At 38.7% G+C, this 13174-nt stretch overlaps 1 protein-coding gene across 1 annotated transcript in view; it reads right to left on the bottom strand.

Annotated features, from left to right (window-relative positions):
- Positions 1–13174, bottom strand: part of REV3L (REV3 like, DNA directed polymerase zeta catalytic subunit) — a gene marked incomplete at its 5' end in the record, with an annotated part of 206159 nt that overhangs the window by 44515 nt on the left and 148470 nt on the right. Inside the window, 2 exons of the mRNA XM_025198872.1 lie at positions 6345–6349; positions 12187–12298. Of these exons, the coding sequence (XP_025054657.1) occupies positions 6345–6349; positions 12187–12298 (117 nt within the window). The remainder of the gene's footprint in view (positions 1–6344; positions 6350–12186; positions 12299–13174) is intronic.

Genomic DNA, 13174 nt, shown 5'->3' with positions numbered 1-13174 from the left:
GGAAAGAGAGAAATATTATAATAATATAAAAACATTATTTATGGGATCGTTTGCCAACTATGAGTTTGATTTTTCTCATGGTAAGTTCAACAAGAAAAACACCAAAAATTCCCTGAAACCTGGATCTGGTCCTTTGTTAGAAAAGGATCTCTTATTTCCCAGCACATACAAAAATCTTGTAAATTTTATAACCTTAAACTAAAATCTGTTTCATTATATTTTTAAGAAGATAAGGAACAGCATATGGATCTCATCAGGTTTTTGGAATGCAGCATTTTATTGCCTATAAGTGAAACACTGTTATCACATCTTGTTAAACTAGTCAGGAGTTGCAGTCCAGTAGCTTCAATAAACTCATTTCTAGTAATCTGGTTTATAATACAAACAGGTTATTATTGTGAACAGCTTCATTCCTGCCAATTTGAAGGGAAATTAATCCTAGGATTATCTGTGCTCATCCATTTTGTATTGTCCTTATAGAGTAGCATAAAAGAAGAAAAGGGTAGTTTTATAGCCAAAAATAGAAGACTGGAACCCAGAAGATCATGGTCCTATTCCCAGACTTTGATACAGGTTTCCTATGTAACCCTTAACTATTCTGTACCACTTTCCCAATTTTCAAGTGGGGAGCAATTCAGTAGAATAATTCCTACCTGTGCTGAAATCCAGTATTTGTAAAGTGCTTAGAAATCCATTAGAGGGAAATTACTTTAGAAGTTCAAAAAATATTTAACAAAGCATGTAAGTATGCTAACAGTTCTACAGGTTTGTAATGATCAGGGATCCTCGTTTTCTCTGTTTAAAAATCCCAAGTTCTCTAACTAAAATGCCCCCAAATCCGCATTTTTCCACGATTAAAATTAAACCATACTATATATATAGTTATCAGTTGAACACAATGTTTTATTGCTATATTTACAAATTAAAGGCAATATGGAAACCTACCAGTGCCTCCTTTTCTCCTGTAAAAGAAAATCTGTGTTTGTCTCCATTAAAGGAGAAAATCTGTATTTTTCCTCCGTGAACGGAAAACCCAGATCCCTGGAAATGAGATGGTTCCCACTCTGATTGGTTCACCATCTAAAGACCTGTCAATATAATTTATGAGCACATGCAGAATTGTTTTGATTTCACTGGGACTTTATTTAAGGATATGGCCCACACTGGCAAGGTTGGAAGCTGGATTGGGACCTAAACTTTTTCCTGAGTACAGACAAAGAAGTGAAGCCTGGTGGGCATGCGCATGCAATATTGTCTACCACAACTTATTCTGTAAGCAGTAGATGTTAGTCTTTGCCTTTATATCTTCATATTTGTATTATAGTACTTCCCTGCCAACTTTTAATAAGACTAACAATAGTTATTTAATAGTTTTTAGCTCTACCTTTATGTTCTCTTTGCTACCTCTGAACACCCCTGGCATCACAGATTCTGGGCAGCTGTTGAAGTTTGTGATGTCATTTGACAGGAGTATAGTTATTAAGGGTGTGTGAAGTGGGCCCTTTTCAATTCAGATTTGGCCCGAATCAGAGGCAGTGATTCAATTCGTTGATTCGGATCACTGTCCCTGATTAGATGTGGCTGAATTGATTCTTAAGATTCTTAAGATTTGATATTGATTCGTAGAATCTGTGATTCGGACATAGACACAGCTTTAAATGTGTTTTCTACATACCTTGAGGTACCAGAGTAGCTTGTGAACACTGTGATGCTGGGGTGCATGGAGCATCCCACGTGCTTGGTGGCAAACCTGGAAGTGGACTGGAAGTACTTCATAGCACTACATAGAGGTATGTAGAAAAAAAACTTTTAAAGCTGTGTCTGTATCAATTCGGAGGGCTCCGGTTTGATTCGGAGAGATTAAAGGGTCTCCTGATTCAATCTGGATTTGGAGATTTGGCCACCGAATTTCACTGACAAGAGGTACAACAGAAACAGAGTAAATCCTTATGAGAAAATAAATGATTTTGAGATAACTTCGCATTGAAAATAAGTTCTCTAGTCTACTGCTACAGGTTTCAAATTTTAGTAGCTTCGTTTTTACTTTCACTAATAGCCAAGTCTAAGTGAAACAAATTCTACTGCAGTAATCTGTATATATTACAGAATGTGTGTTATCTTGTGCTACCATATATTGTTTTGATTTTGAGAAAAAGTATTTTTCCTTCCTACTTTACATTTTCTGACACCTTGAAAATGTTAAAAGGTTTCAGCTACGATTTTAAATATTGAAATGTTTCGACCATGAGCCTTCTCTTAGCATAGCAAGTTAAGAAGTCTGGAATTTATCTTTAAATGCCAAAATACCCTTTGCTGCCAAGACTAAGGAAAACAAAAATTACTGAATTCTGATCCCTGATCAGCTTGTAGTAGAGTAAAAAAAAAAAGTTATTCAGAATTTGTCAGGGGCAAAGAAAGGAAGCTAACCTCACTGCTTTCTAGCAAGAGAATCACAATTAAAAAGTTAACATTTGCTACTTCAGAGAAAGCACAGTGATTCTCAATCAAAGTTTTGAAAGAGTATAGATTTGCCAACCTGAACTTTGGAGAGGAAAAAAAATATCTTTAATCATCTTTAACAACAATATAGTAAACATTACAGACTGATCAATTTTCCTGTTAATTTTAGCAGACTAACTTGGTAGTGGCATTTCTCAATCTGTGAATTGATTACTATAATGGGTATTCTTGGAAGGGTGTGTTAGAGAATTTAATCTCTCATCGTTTTCGTATTTGAAGATTGTTTCACACTGTCCAAAGGCGGAAAAACAACTTTCACTAATACCAACATATGGTGCGATAATTTAATGTGAAAACTGCCTTTCTTACTTGAGAGACTTGAAAGTGTCTGGTGTTACATGATGAATGTTCACTATTGCTTGGGATGCCCCTCCTCTCTGAGTTAGCACTGAACAGATACTTTGTTAAAAGGCACTGAGCTGGAGAAGAGGCTGTCTTCTCTTTGAGAGACATGATTGATTTCCTTACCATGAATGATAAATGAAGATGTTATAGAGCTTTTTTCTGCAAGAGCAGGAGTATCAACCAGGCTTGCCCAGTTACCTGACCAAATTCCAAAGGATTACTATTTAGATCTACAAATATTCCCCTTTTTGTTGTAACTGGATACAGAATTTTCATCTAAGTTGTGTGCTAAACAGTTAACTAGAGGTGCTGTGTACTGATAAACAGTGATGGAGAAAGTGATCCTAATGTGCTGTTTTCCAAATGAGATTAAAACAGTCCCTACTTCAGGATGGAAGTTGGTATATAAATATAAATAAGACTTCTTGATTTCCTTATGAAACCCTTCAGGTATATTTGAGCAATTTTAAAAGAAAACCAACTTAAGTATTTAAAATGTTATATATATTTAAGTGATGTGAAATGACTTAATTAGGTCATGATGTCAAGCATGTCAAGTTAAAAATTAATGTGCTGATTGGGCAAGCCACTAAGGGTTTGTCTACATAGAGAAGTCAATGCACAGTAAGAGGCTGCAAATTTATGGCACACCACCTATTCAGTACTACTTTCCTACATGGACATGATTAGCATTCAGTAAACTAAATGAGCTAGCCTAGTGCATTTATTGAGCACAGAACTTCCCTATATAGAGAGGTCCTTTGTCTCTACACGATTCAGTTTATAAACCTGCAGTGATGGTACCTTGCAAGGGTGTTGAGAGAATAAATGCATTAAAAAAGATTTGTGAGTTGCCTGGGTACTGCAAGCTGGATCATAATGCATATATACTAAAGGGCAGAATTAATATTGTCCAGATATCCATAAGCTTGGTACATCCTAAATTTGCTACTGAAATAATTCTTTTTTAAATACAAGTCTTTGCATGTGTTTCTCTCATATTTTAAAGAAAAAAATATTTTAAAAAAGTAATTATGTGCAATTGGAACAACTCCCATTAAATATCACCCAGAGAGCATTCTTGTTCCATATGGAGCAAAGGTACAAAGCCCAGCAGCTCTTTTCTTTTCCTCCCCCTCTCAGCTGCACTCAGCTTCCAGGAGTACACGTACATGCTACTTCTGAGGGTCAGCCCCGTCTTTAAATGCTTGTATTATTTTGGAGACTGCCAAAATGTTCCTGAAGAATGCAAACAAGATGAGGCGAAATGGCCTATTTGACTGTTTCACTTAGCAAAATTAACTGGAAGCATTTATTTATGTAGCCTGAGAGTTTCTCTCTGCTAGATAAACATTTGCTAAATACAATGGAAGCATGAAAAGGTCAAAGATCCTTTATAGCGGAAAGCACAAAATAGCTTAATTGGTCATATTATTACCACCTTTCTTAATTCCCTAAAAAAAGTGCTTTTACTGTAGAATATGATGGAATGAAACTATATCTTATCTGTCAAATCAAAATTTTGTTTTGGCTTACACAGATCTAATTGTAGGAATAATCTTTGTCACGTCCCCTTCACAGTCAAAACGTGTATCAAATCCTGAACTCTTCCTTACTTCCTCTGATACAATACTCAAGAGTTTAGATTCTGTTTCTTGTAGAGATGGTTAGTTAACCTTTCAACCTTAGTGCCAATACCACAGTTTTGACTGGTGGATTATGTATGAAAAATCTAGTTTTTTGCTCAGAGTTGATATTTTAGTAGTTGGGCATAATAAGTGTCTTCAATTCTGTCAAGAAAATTTTTTCTTCAAGACCCAAAGCCTATTTAGGATGACCCCATTTGTTATGGCTAAGGACCTACTAAATTTGGGGCAGCTACCTGCTGATATGAGGGGTGGCCACACCTCTCGCCACTGATTGGCTGCAAGGGCTTCCTGTCATGTGGCCCCCACCCATGCTGCTGATTGGTAGAGAGAAGCAGGGCCACATCACAGGCAGCCCTTGCAGCCAATCAGCAGCGAGATGCAGGGATGATAGCCATCTTGCCAGCAGCACTTCAAGGGGGCACATCACTCTCTCCCCTTCCCTGCCCCACCAGGCTGCTGGGGAGCTAGCATTTTATTTTCAGTAAGTTTTTTTTTCCCTCTGTGGATTTTGTGGGCATTGCCCACTTGCCAGATTTCACGAAATCCATGAAACTGCAATTTCAGTAGGTCCCTAGTTATGGCTAATTCATGGCTGAAGCCCCAGGTGGCCCGTCCGACCTGAGACAGAAGTCAAGTGACAATTGCTACAAATCCCTTTTCAGTGAGAGTGCTAACTTCATGGTTCTTATAAGATGACGCACAATTTATTTGATTGATGATGGCAGTGGTCACTGAGGAAAAACTGCAAGGAGATATTAGGGAAATGGCTTATCCATACGTGCATTGTGATACTGCAGTTGCTTTCTATACTTTATCTGCACTCCTCCTCACCACTTTCTATGAAATCATGTGTTATAGTTTAAGGTTTCAGGAAGCCCATATTGCCCTCCTCTCCAGGAAAGCTACCTTAAGAGGAATAGCATTCAGGTCAGTTTTAAGAACTGATGAGCCTTAATGGTGGTAGTTGAGAGCTGTTGGCTGGGAAAAATGCGATTGGGGTGGGAAGCATGTCTGCCAGCACAGAGTGCCCTTTGGTTGGCACCACCTGCTGCAATAAAAGCGTAGGCACTGAAACTATTTTGCATACCGTTGCCAACCTCTCTGCAGAGATGAAAAGCAGAATTTGTACTACTAGGATTTAAATGCAGTGTTAGTTACAAACAAATCGTCCACTCTGTAAAGGGAAAAAAAAAAAAAAAAGCTTATTTTCCTTTCTAGTCAGAAAGGGTCACACAGCACTAGTGTTTCTTTTCTGTCATTTCCTCTTCCTTCCCATTCTATGGTAAATATTTTCTTTTATTCCAATGAAGAGTAAGTTCTCACTGTATCTTCCTTCCCTTTCCTAGTGCTTGTTTTTCCTGACTGCACATCCTTCTTCCGCTGAACTTGGGGGAACTCAAGAAAAGAATTTAGACTAGACCTACAATACAGGCAGTATTTAGAGACTAAAGAATTTTTTTCCAGTTCGCTTTAGTCCAGTGGTGCTCACTCAACCTTTCTGCCTCCCTGGCTAGATGGGCAGTGTCCAGCCTGTCTACAAGCTGGAACTGACCAGTGGGCCTGATCCAGCACAAGGCAGGCACACTAATACCTGATTCAGCCATGCAGAGAGGGGTACAGGTGTAGCCTGGCCCCATTCTAGCTGTGTGGAGGGAGGAGACATGGCCCAGCCTCAACCTGGCTATGCGCGTGGTGAGGGGAGGAGAGCCTAGCTCTGGTCTGGCCACAAGGTTGTGAGGGGACATGGGGTGCATGGCTTGGCCCCAACCCAGCTGCATGAGGCTTAGGAATTCTGCAACAGGGTGGCAATATTAGTTGCCAAGTGCATGCCATAGCTGTGCGGGCCAGGGATTGAGTACCCCAGCTTTAAGGGTAAATAAACCCACAGAGCTGGCAATGTAGAGTCAGAACACATTCTTAGAGGTAGCCTCTACAGACAAGGAAGATACTGCTGTCCTGGGAAAAGTTATTTTGTACCTCCTTTAAGACAACTTCATTTTAAATTCTGTATATTTTTCTGTACATTTTTGCTCCACTGTACCATCTAATGTGGTGGTACAGTGGAGAAAAATTAGCCAAAATTTCACATTACATATGCCATACACATACTGTAAAGTATCTAATATGAAAATATAGCTAATTTAATATCCATGTGATATTTTACATGGAAAAGCACTCAAGATTTAAGTGTTAAAGAACTGTTGTTTAATATAGCAAAACAGGCTTGTATTTTTTTTTTAAATGACTAGTTTTTAAACACAATCTTTGAAGATATTGAGCTCCTGTACCCCATTACATATATTTCTATATCCTCTCTCAGAAGGTACCCCTTGCTTCCTTACTTTGGAGGATGGTGGTGAACCATGCAGCAGTGAATCCATTGACTCTCTCCATGTCACATCTGTTCCCGATTCCCCTACCTCTATGGCATGCAGAAGAGTGTGCATTTGTTTGAAATACTGCACAGCAGAACAATACCTTTTCTACTGCATTTGCGGACCTCTGAACAGGGTGGAGAGGCAGAATTTACCCTAAAAGTGAAGAGGCCCATAACATTTTAATTTCTCTTTCATTGGAATCCGCTGCTCCATCAGGCTTTAGTTTTCCCATCTTTGACGTTCCAAGAAAAAAGTTCTTGCAAAGTTCCTTTCGACCATGCTCTCATGAAGCCATTTTACCAGTGTTGTCTAGTGGTTTGCTTAAGGAACTACAGGCACATCTTTCTCCAGCATACTGCCTTTGGGTTCAGACAGACAGGTTTTACAGGGCTTTTTTTTTTTTTTTTTAAGTCCCAGATTAGACTTCCTTGATTTCCTCTGACTCGCTTCAGACTGGCCTCCTTTCAACACCAAGAAATTCTACTCCAGTAGAACAAGGGATTAGTTTATTTTAGCAGTAGAGAGCTGTTCTCCATATCAGTAGATGTTGAGCTGTCCCAAGAACAACCTTAAGAGCCCAGAACCCCTTCACTTTTCTATGTTGGCTGTCAAACACATTTGTGGGCCCTGCAGCTTCACCCCCACATTGCTGCAGCCAACAGAGTGCAAGTCAGGCTGCAGGAGACTGCTGGGCTGTGGGGAGCTGCTCACCAAGGAGCAACTTAGTAATCATGCTTTTCTTTACTCCACTGCCACTGAAATTTGTTCTCCAATTCTTCTGAAGTTAATCTTTCGCCATGGTGTTTCTAATTTGAGTTCTTTACTGCCCTCCCTAGGTCTTGCACCTCAAGTAATTGAATTTTGCTAAAACCTCTGGCTCTTGTTCCTCTTAATTGCCTCCTATCAGCTCTCTCGACACAGAGACGCCACCCAGTTACTTCAAGTTGTGAGTGCTCCCAATCATCTAAAAGAATGGATGTTCCTTTTCAGCAATCATCTCTTAGCAATATAGTTGAGAGTCTCTGTCCCCCTTTCCAATATCCCATCAGTAAGGACAAAATTGACATCAAAACCAGTCTGCTCCTTTAAAGATTCCTCCAAGGCAATGGATTATCATCAGGTTTTTTGGTCAAAGACTGGAATATCCCACTCCAGATGATCAGTCAGTTGACTCGGGTTATTTCACCTCAAATGGGCTCTCACAGGTTCTAGAAGACAGACTCACTCCACCTTCAGTTTTGAGAACAGACTTCATCTTTGCTTCTAGGACCTTTCCTGTCTCATCCTGAGACAATAGCTTAATCTTTTAAATCTCTGGAAAAGACTGAATTATGGAGAGTCTAACCCTGACAAGTAAAAATTCCAAGCAACTCAACCTCTCAGTAGAGACTAGCCCAATGCAAAGTCCACATCTTCCATGTGCTTTTTTCAGAAATGTAGAAGAATAGCCTATCCTTTAACACCAGGTCTGCTTGAATCAAGAGGACTGGGATCTGCAAATTTTCCTTCTCCCAAAGAACCAGCTTTTTTTTTTTTTAGCACGCTTCGAGAAAGAAACAACTGGCTGAAACACAAACCACAAACACTACTTTTTGGACCACCCTTTAACTAAGTTTCTAACCTTACCAAAAAACCTTACCAAATCTGGACCAGTGTGCCTAAGCCCCGCCTAATTTAGCCAAGCTATGCCTAGCCAAGCCTTGCTAGAGCAAGCAAGCTTCAGGACATTTTACCAAGTTCATAACTTTCAACAGTGCAAGGACTGATCAACAGTCCTTTCATCTGTTCCGTTTTTATCGAGTCCAGGAACTGTTCAGTTTATGCTGCCTTGAAAGTATCCTTTTTCAAGACAACACAGCCCTACCAGCTCAGGTTTACCTTTATTTTGCAGGAAAGTTCCAGAATATCTCTACAGCTTTGGACTGATCTCATTTCTGAAAGACATGCCCTCATAATAAATTAGAAAAGACATCAGTGATGACTTTTCTATCATCTCTGCTACATGATCTAGGTAGCATCTCAAAACCTCTTTCCTTTGTTCTCCACACAATTACCCTGAGTATCTATGCTCCAATTGTCCATGAGTGTTCCTGTTTTCTTTGAGCAATTGACACATCTCCTACTGATCCTCTCCCAGCAGAAAAAGTGAGGCTATTTCTCATCTTATCCAATATCTCCTTTAACATAATCTTCCTAATTCTATCAGAAGAAACACTTTGATTTATACTCCAAACTTGCTGTTATATTCAAAGAGTTGAGAGGACTTCAACAGAAAACACTTGCGACTGATTTGAGAGAAACTCTGGAATCATTTCAGAGGCCTATTTTGATGTGCTATGTGCCATCTTTTGTCAATCAGATAGACTCTGTTAATTCCAGGTAGTGACTTTCAGTTTTTCATCTGCTCTGTGGGCACCTATATTTATCTTGGTGGTCAATATGAGATAACAGGGTATCCAGATTTAGTACTCAATGAATGATCTCTTGGTAAAATTAGAACTACATGAGATTTCAACTCATCACAATAACTGGGCTTTCTGGAGCAGCAGATATCCTTATTTCCTAGTCCTCTAGATGATACTCCTCCTTCATTCCATAACTTTCTGAGGAGGTAATGAAACTGACACCACCTCCAACTAGCCAATGCTGTGCACCCTCTAACTGATGTAGAGCCCTTGGATCATTTGTTCAAAGGAAAAAATCATTGGTAGACTCAGGAAAAATCCAAATGACCAGACTTTTTTTTTTTTTTTTTTTTTTAATCAGGAATCTCAGATGGCCATTCATATGAAACAGGAATAAATGATCCTCCCTAAAAAGCTCAGCTTGGAACTAATTTCCCCCGGAGCTACCAAAAATTGAGACTGCAAGTCTGCCTCCCTTGATTCATTCTTCCAGAATTTGCAACTGCTCACACAGAAAGCAACCAGAGTTCTGCCTCAAAACAGAACAAAAAATGGAAAAAAAGAAAAGGCCTAAAAAAGGATTCTGTTGTGCTTGAAATGTCTGGACCCATCCTTTACTACTACATACATCTTGAGACTGCCTGGAGATGGCTCTTTTCACAAGTGGATTTGTTTGCTGTCCAGTCCACCACCAAGTTAATAAATTTTGTTGTGGAATTAGCAATCCACAAGTATTCTGAACAGATAGGTTGTTATTCCCTTTGACAATTCTCAGAAGTTACATTCTGTCGCCCTTGTCTTTGATATCCAAGGTGGTCACAAAGATCACCTAGAAGCAAGGTGCAGTCATATGCTGATCACTTCATGATGCTCCAGAATTTATCGCTCCCAAGATTGATGTCAACATGCCAGCCAAAGACCTTTTCAGTCTTTTACAAATTAATACACAGAAGGTCTTCTGACTTCTCTGGATCTTCAATCTTTGAGTTTTGCTCCATAGACCCTAAGTGGTAACATCTCCTGAATATGATCTGGTTGATTTCTTCCTCCAATTCAGTATATTCTATATCAAGTTGACTTATTAGTATAACTAGAGAACCTGGCACTTACAGTGGACAAAGCAGAAAAACCTGCTAGGACTGACAACACAAGACATTTTGGAACCTTTTTCTCCCCATACTAAGTATGCTTACTAAAACTCCTTTTGAACCCGAGGGAAATGCCTTTTTCTTAATTTTAGTTCACTTTCCATTTGAGCACTTCAGTAAGCAGAATATATAAAGTCCACAACTTCCAATTAAGCATCTTTACTTTAATTTTTTCCCCCAGGCAAAACTGTTCTGAGGCTAGCCCCCATTTTATGGTCTAGAAAAATGCAGGCTTCCATTTAATCCATTCAACTTTCTTTCCTCCTTTATGTCCTAAGATTATACATGTTCAATGAGAAAACAACCGTATGCTGCAAATGTAGTCCAATGGTAAAGTGTTATTTGCAGCAAACTAAAAAGTAATAATTTGGTACTCTACTGGTGTTATACTTGGGGGAAACAAACTGAGAAAACAAAGTCCCTTCTCCCCTCCTCTTGCTTTTATACATATGTATATATAGACTAAAATTGTCATCTTCCCACGGTACAAGCTTCCTAAACGCAAGCTCTGAGGATAAAGTTGCTGACTCCCATCGCAGCTACCTGGCTGTTAACGCAATCCCTCTTGAAGTGCAGGATCAGCATGCTTTCTTCATCCAATGATGCTTTCTTATGTACAGTCAAAGAGAGTCCTCCTTTGATGCTCTTCATGGATAAATAAAAAGTCTAATACCTTATCTTTGACATGGTGTTATAGACTGCCATCTGATATCCTTTTTCAACTTTTCCCATGTTGGAGAACCTTTTCCTTTCTTTTTTTTATTTTTATTTTTTATTTTTTTTAAAGTTGCTTGCTACTTCTAGCAGTTTTCCAAAGCCAGATGGAGCACCAGATTTCCAGGAAAGAAAAATAAAATTTGTTTCCTTACCTGTACTTTTATCTTCTCTGAACATGGATCTGCTGCTCTGTCGGGACCCACCCTGAGCTGGTTGCTCTCAGCAACTTTTGTTATTCTGGCTTCACGGGGTTGGTCCATGTCATTCATCAGAGGTTTTCTGGTTGGAGAGAGAGAGAATTGCAAATGTACTCTGCCTAGTACACACCTTTTTCTTGAAACTGTATTCCAGCCGACTGAGTCAGGGTTTAGTGTTTATTTTTCCTTTTAACTTTAGGACTTCACACTTTTGGCAGTTAGGCCTGTGGAGATGTGCCTGCAGTTCCATAGGAGCACCACCAGAGGGTGCTGTAAAATAGGCCTTCAAGACTTGGAAGAAATAAGGGGGGAGAACCAGGGTGTGAAAAAACACCCCAGAAATTTCCAGGCCAGATAGATCCCCATTCAGAGAAGACAAACTTCTAAGTAAAGAAACTAGTTATCTACTGATTATACTCAATTTTCCTACAAAGGTTGTATGTGACTTTTTTTGACACAGAACGACTACAACAATTCTTTCCTATCTGCACGTTTTTCTACAGTTTTCATCACTGCAAGAGATGAAGACTAAGAAATGTGAACTAGACATTGGGATGATTAGGAAAGTTTATAAAATGACAAGATTATTGATGCACATTAGTTTGGATGCTTTAATTTAACTAAGAGGATCTTAAAATGCCTGCTTTCAGTGGAAAGAAAAGCAGAGATGTTTTTATTCAAAAGACCACCATTCTTGTCCATTCTAGAAATGAGCCTTTGAGGGAAAACAACAGCAATCAATATTTAAGAGACTGTAAGAGGATGAAGGAACTAAAATCTGCTGTACCATGCCTGAAAAATAAAAGCACAACAGACAGATAAGCTACCTTTTTACAATATTCACTACTTCCTGGAAAAGAGTTCTCTCATCAGTAGTGTAAGTGACTTCTAGTCCTGTAACTCCAGATCTTGCGAGCAAGGGGGCCTGGACTCTGCTACCTAGAAAGCAAGTGAGATAGCATTAAATTTTAGAATAAATTCCACACCTCCAGTCGAACCTATCCTTTAAAATAAAATGCAATACAAATTCCATTAAATGAGAAAAGCATTTACATTTTTTTCCCCTCAAAAAGTACCTCTATAGGCACAAGATTTTCTGGATTTTGCTTTCCAAGTCTTTCAACCACAAGGGAAGAATTTTCTAGAAATTCTCAAAGATTAACAAATGTCAACAATTTGTACCCACAAGCTGCAGGCTAAGAGATCTATAGTTGAAGAAAAGTGTTAAAAATGCTATGCGAGAGCTTAGTATTTAATATGTTCATGCAAAAGTGTTTATTTTAATGGGATTCATTCAACTAGTTGAAAGCAGTTCTTTCCAATGTGCTTTGAAGACTAAAAGCACTATATAACAGTTTTATAAAAAAAAAAATCTCACTGATTGATAAGACATAAAATAGCCAATTATAATGGCCTTTTCTACATAAAAAGATTAGTGTTTAGCAACCTCATGTGCAAATTTACAATGCATCAGCTATGTCACATTAACTGTCCACATAGACACACTTATGTGTGTCTGCATAGGGAATTAAAACAGAATAGCTAGTATGTTGTAAATTCAGATGGAAGCTTACTGAGCACTAATTTCTCTGCAGGAAAAAATCCTAGGAGAAGAAATGTAATATAGAAAACTAGTATTCTATATACAGTCCCTTATAAAATAGATTGCAACAGCTCTGATTAAGACAATGATACCAAGTTTTCAATGGATCTGGATCCAAGATGAATGTGTCAGATTAGGATATACACATGCAAATCATTTAGATAAAGAGGCAAGGTTTTGCTACATACCAGCTGCTCTGTGCTAACTGCCTG

Source organism: Alligator sinensis, unplaced genomic scaffold (assembly GCF_000455745.1).
Source record: "Alligator sinensis unplaced genomic scaffold, ASM45574v1 scaffold737_1, whole genome shotgun sequence".
Classification (NCBI taxonomy): domain Eukaryota; kingdom Metazoa; phylum Chordata; order Crocodylia; family Alligatoridae; genus Alligator; species Alligator sinensis.
Note: the sequence above shows the minus strand (reverse complement) of the source record. Positions and strands in the feature narration are given on the sequence as shown.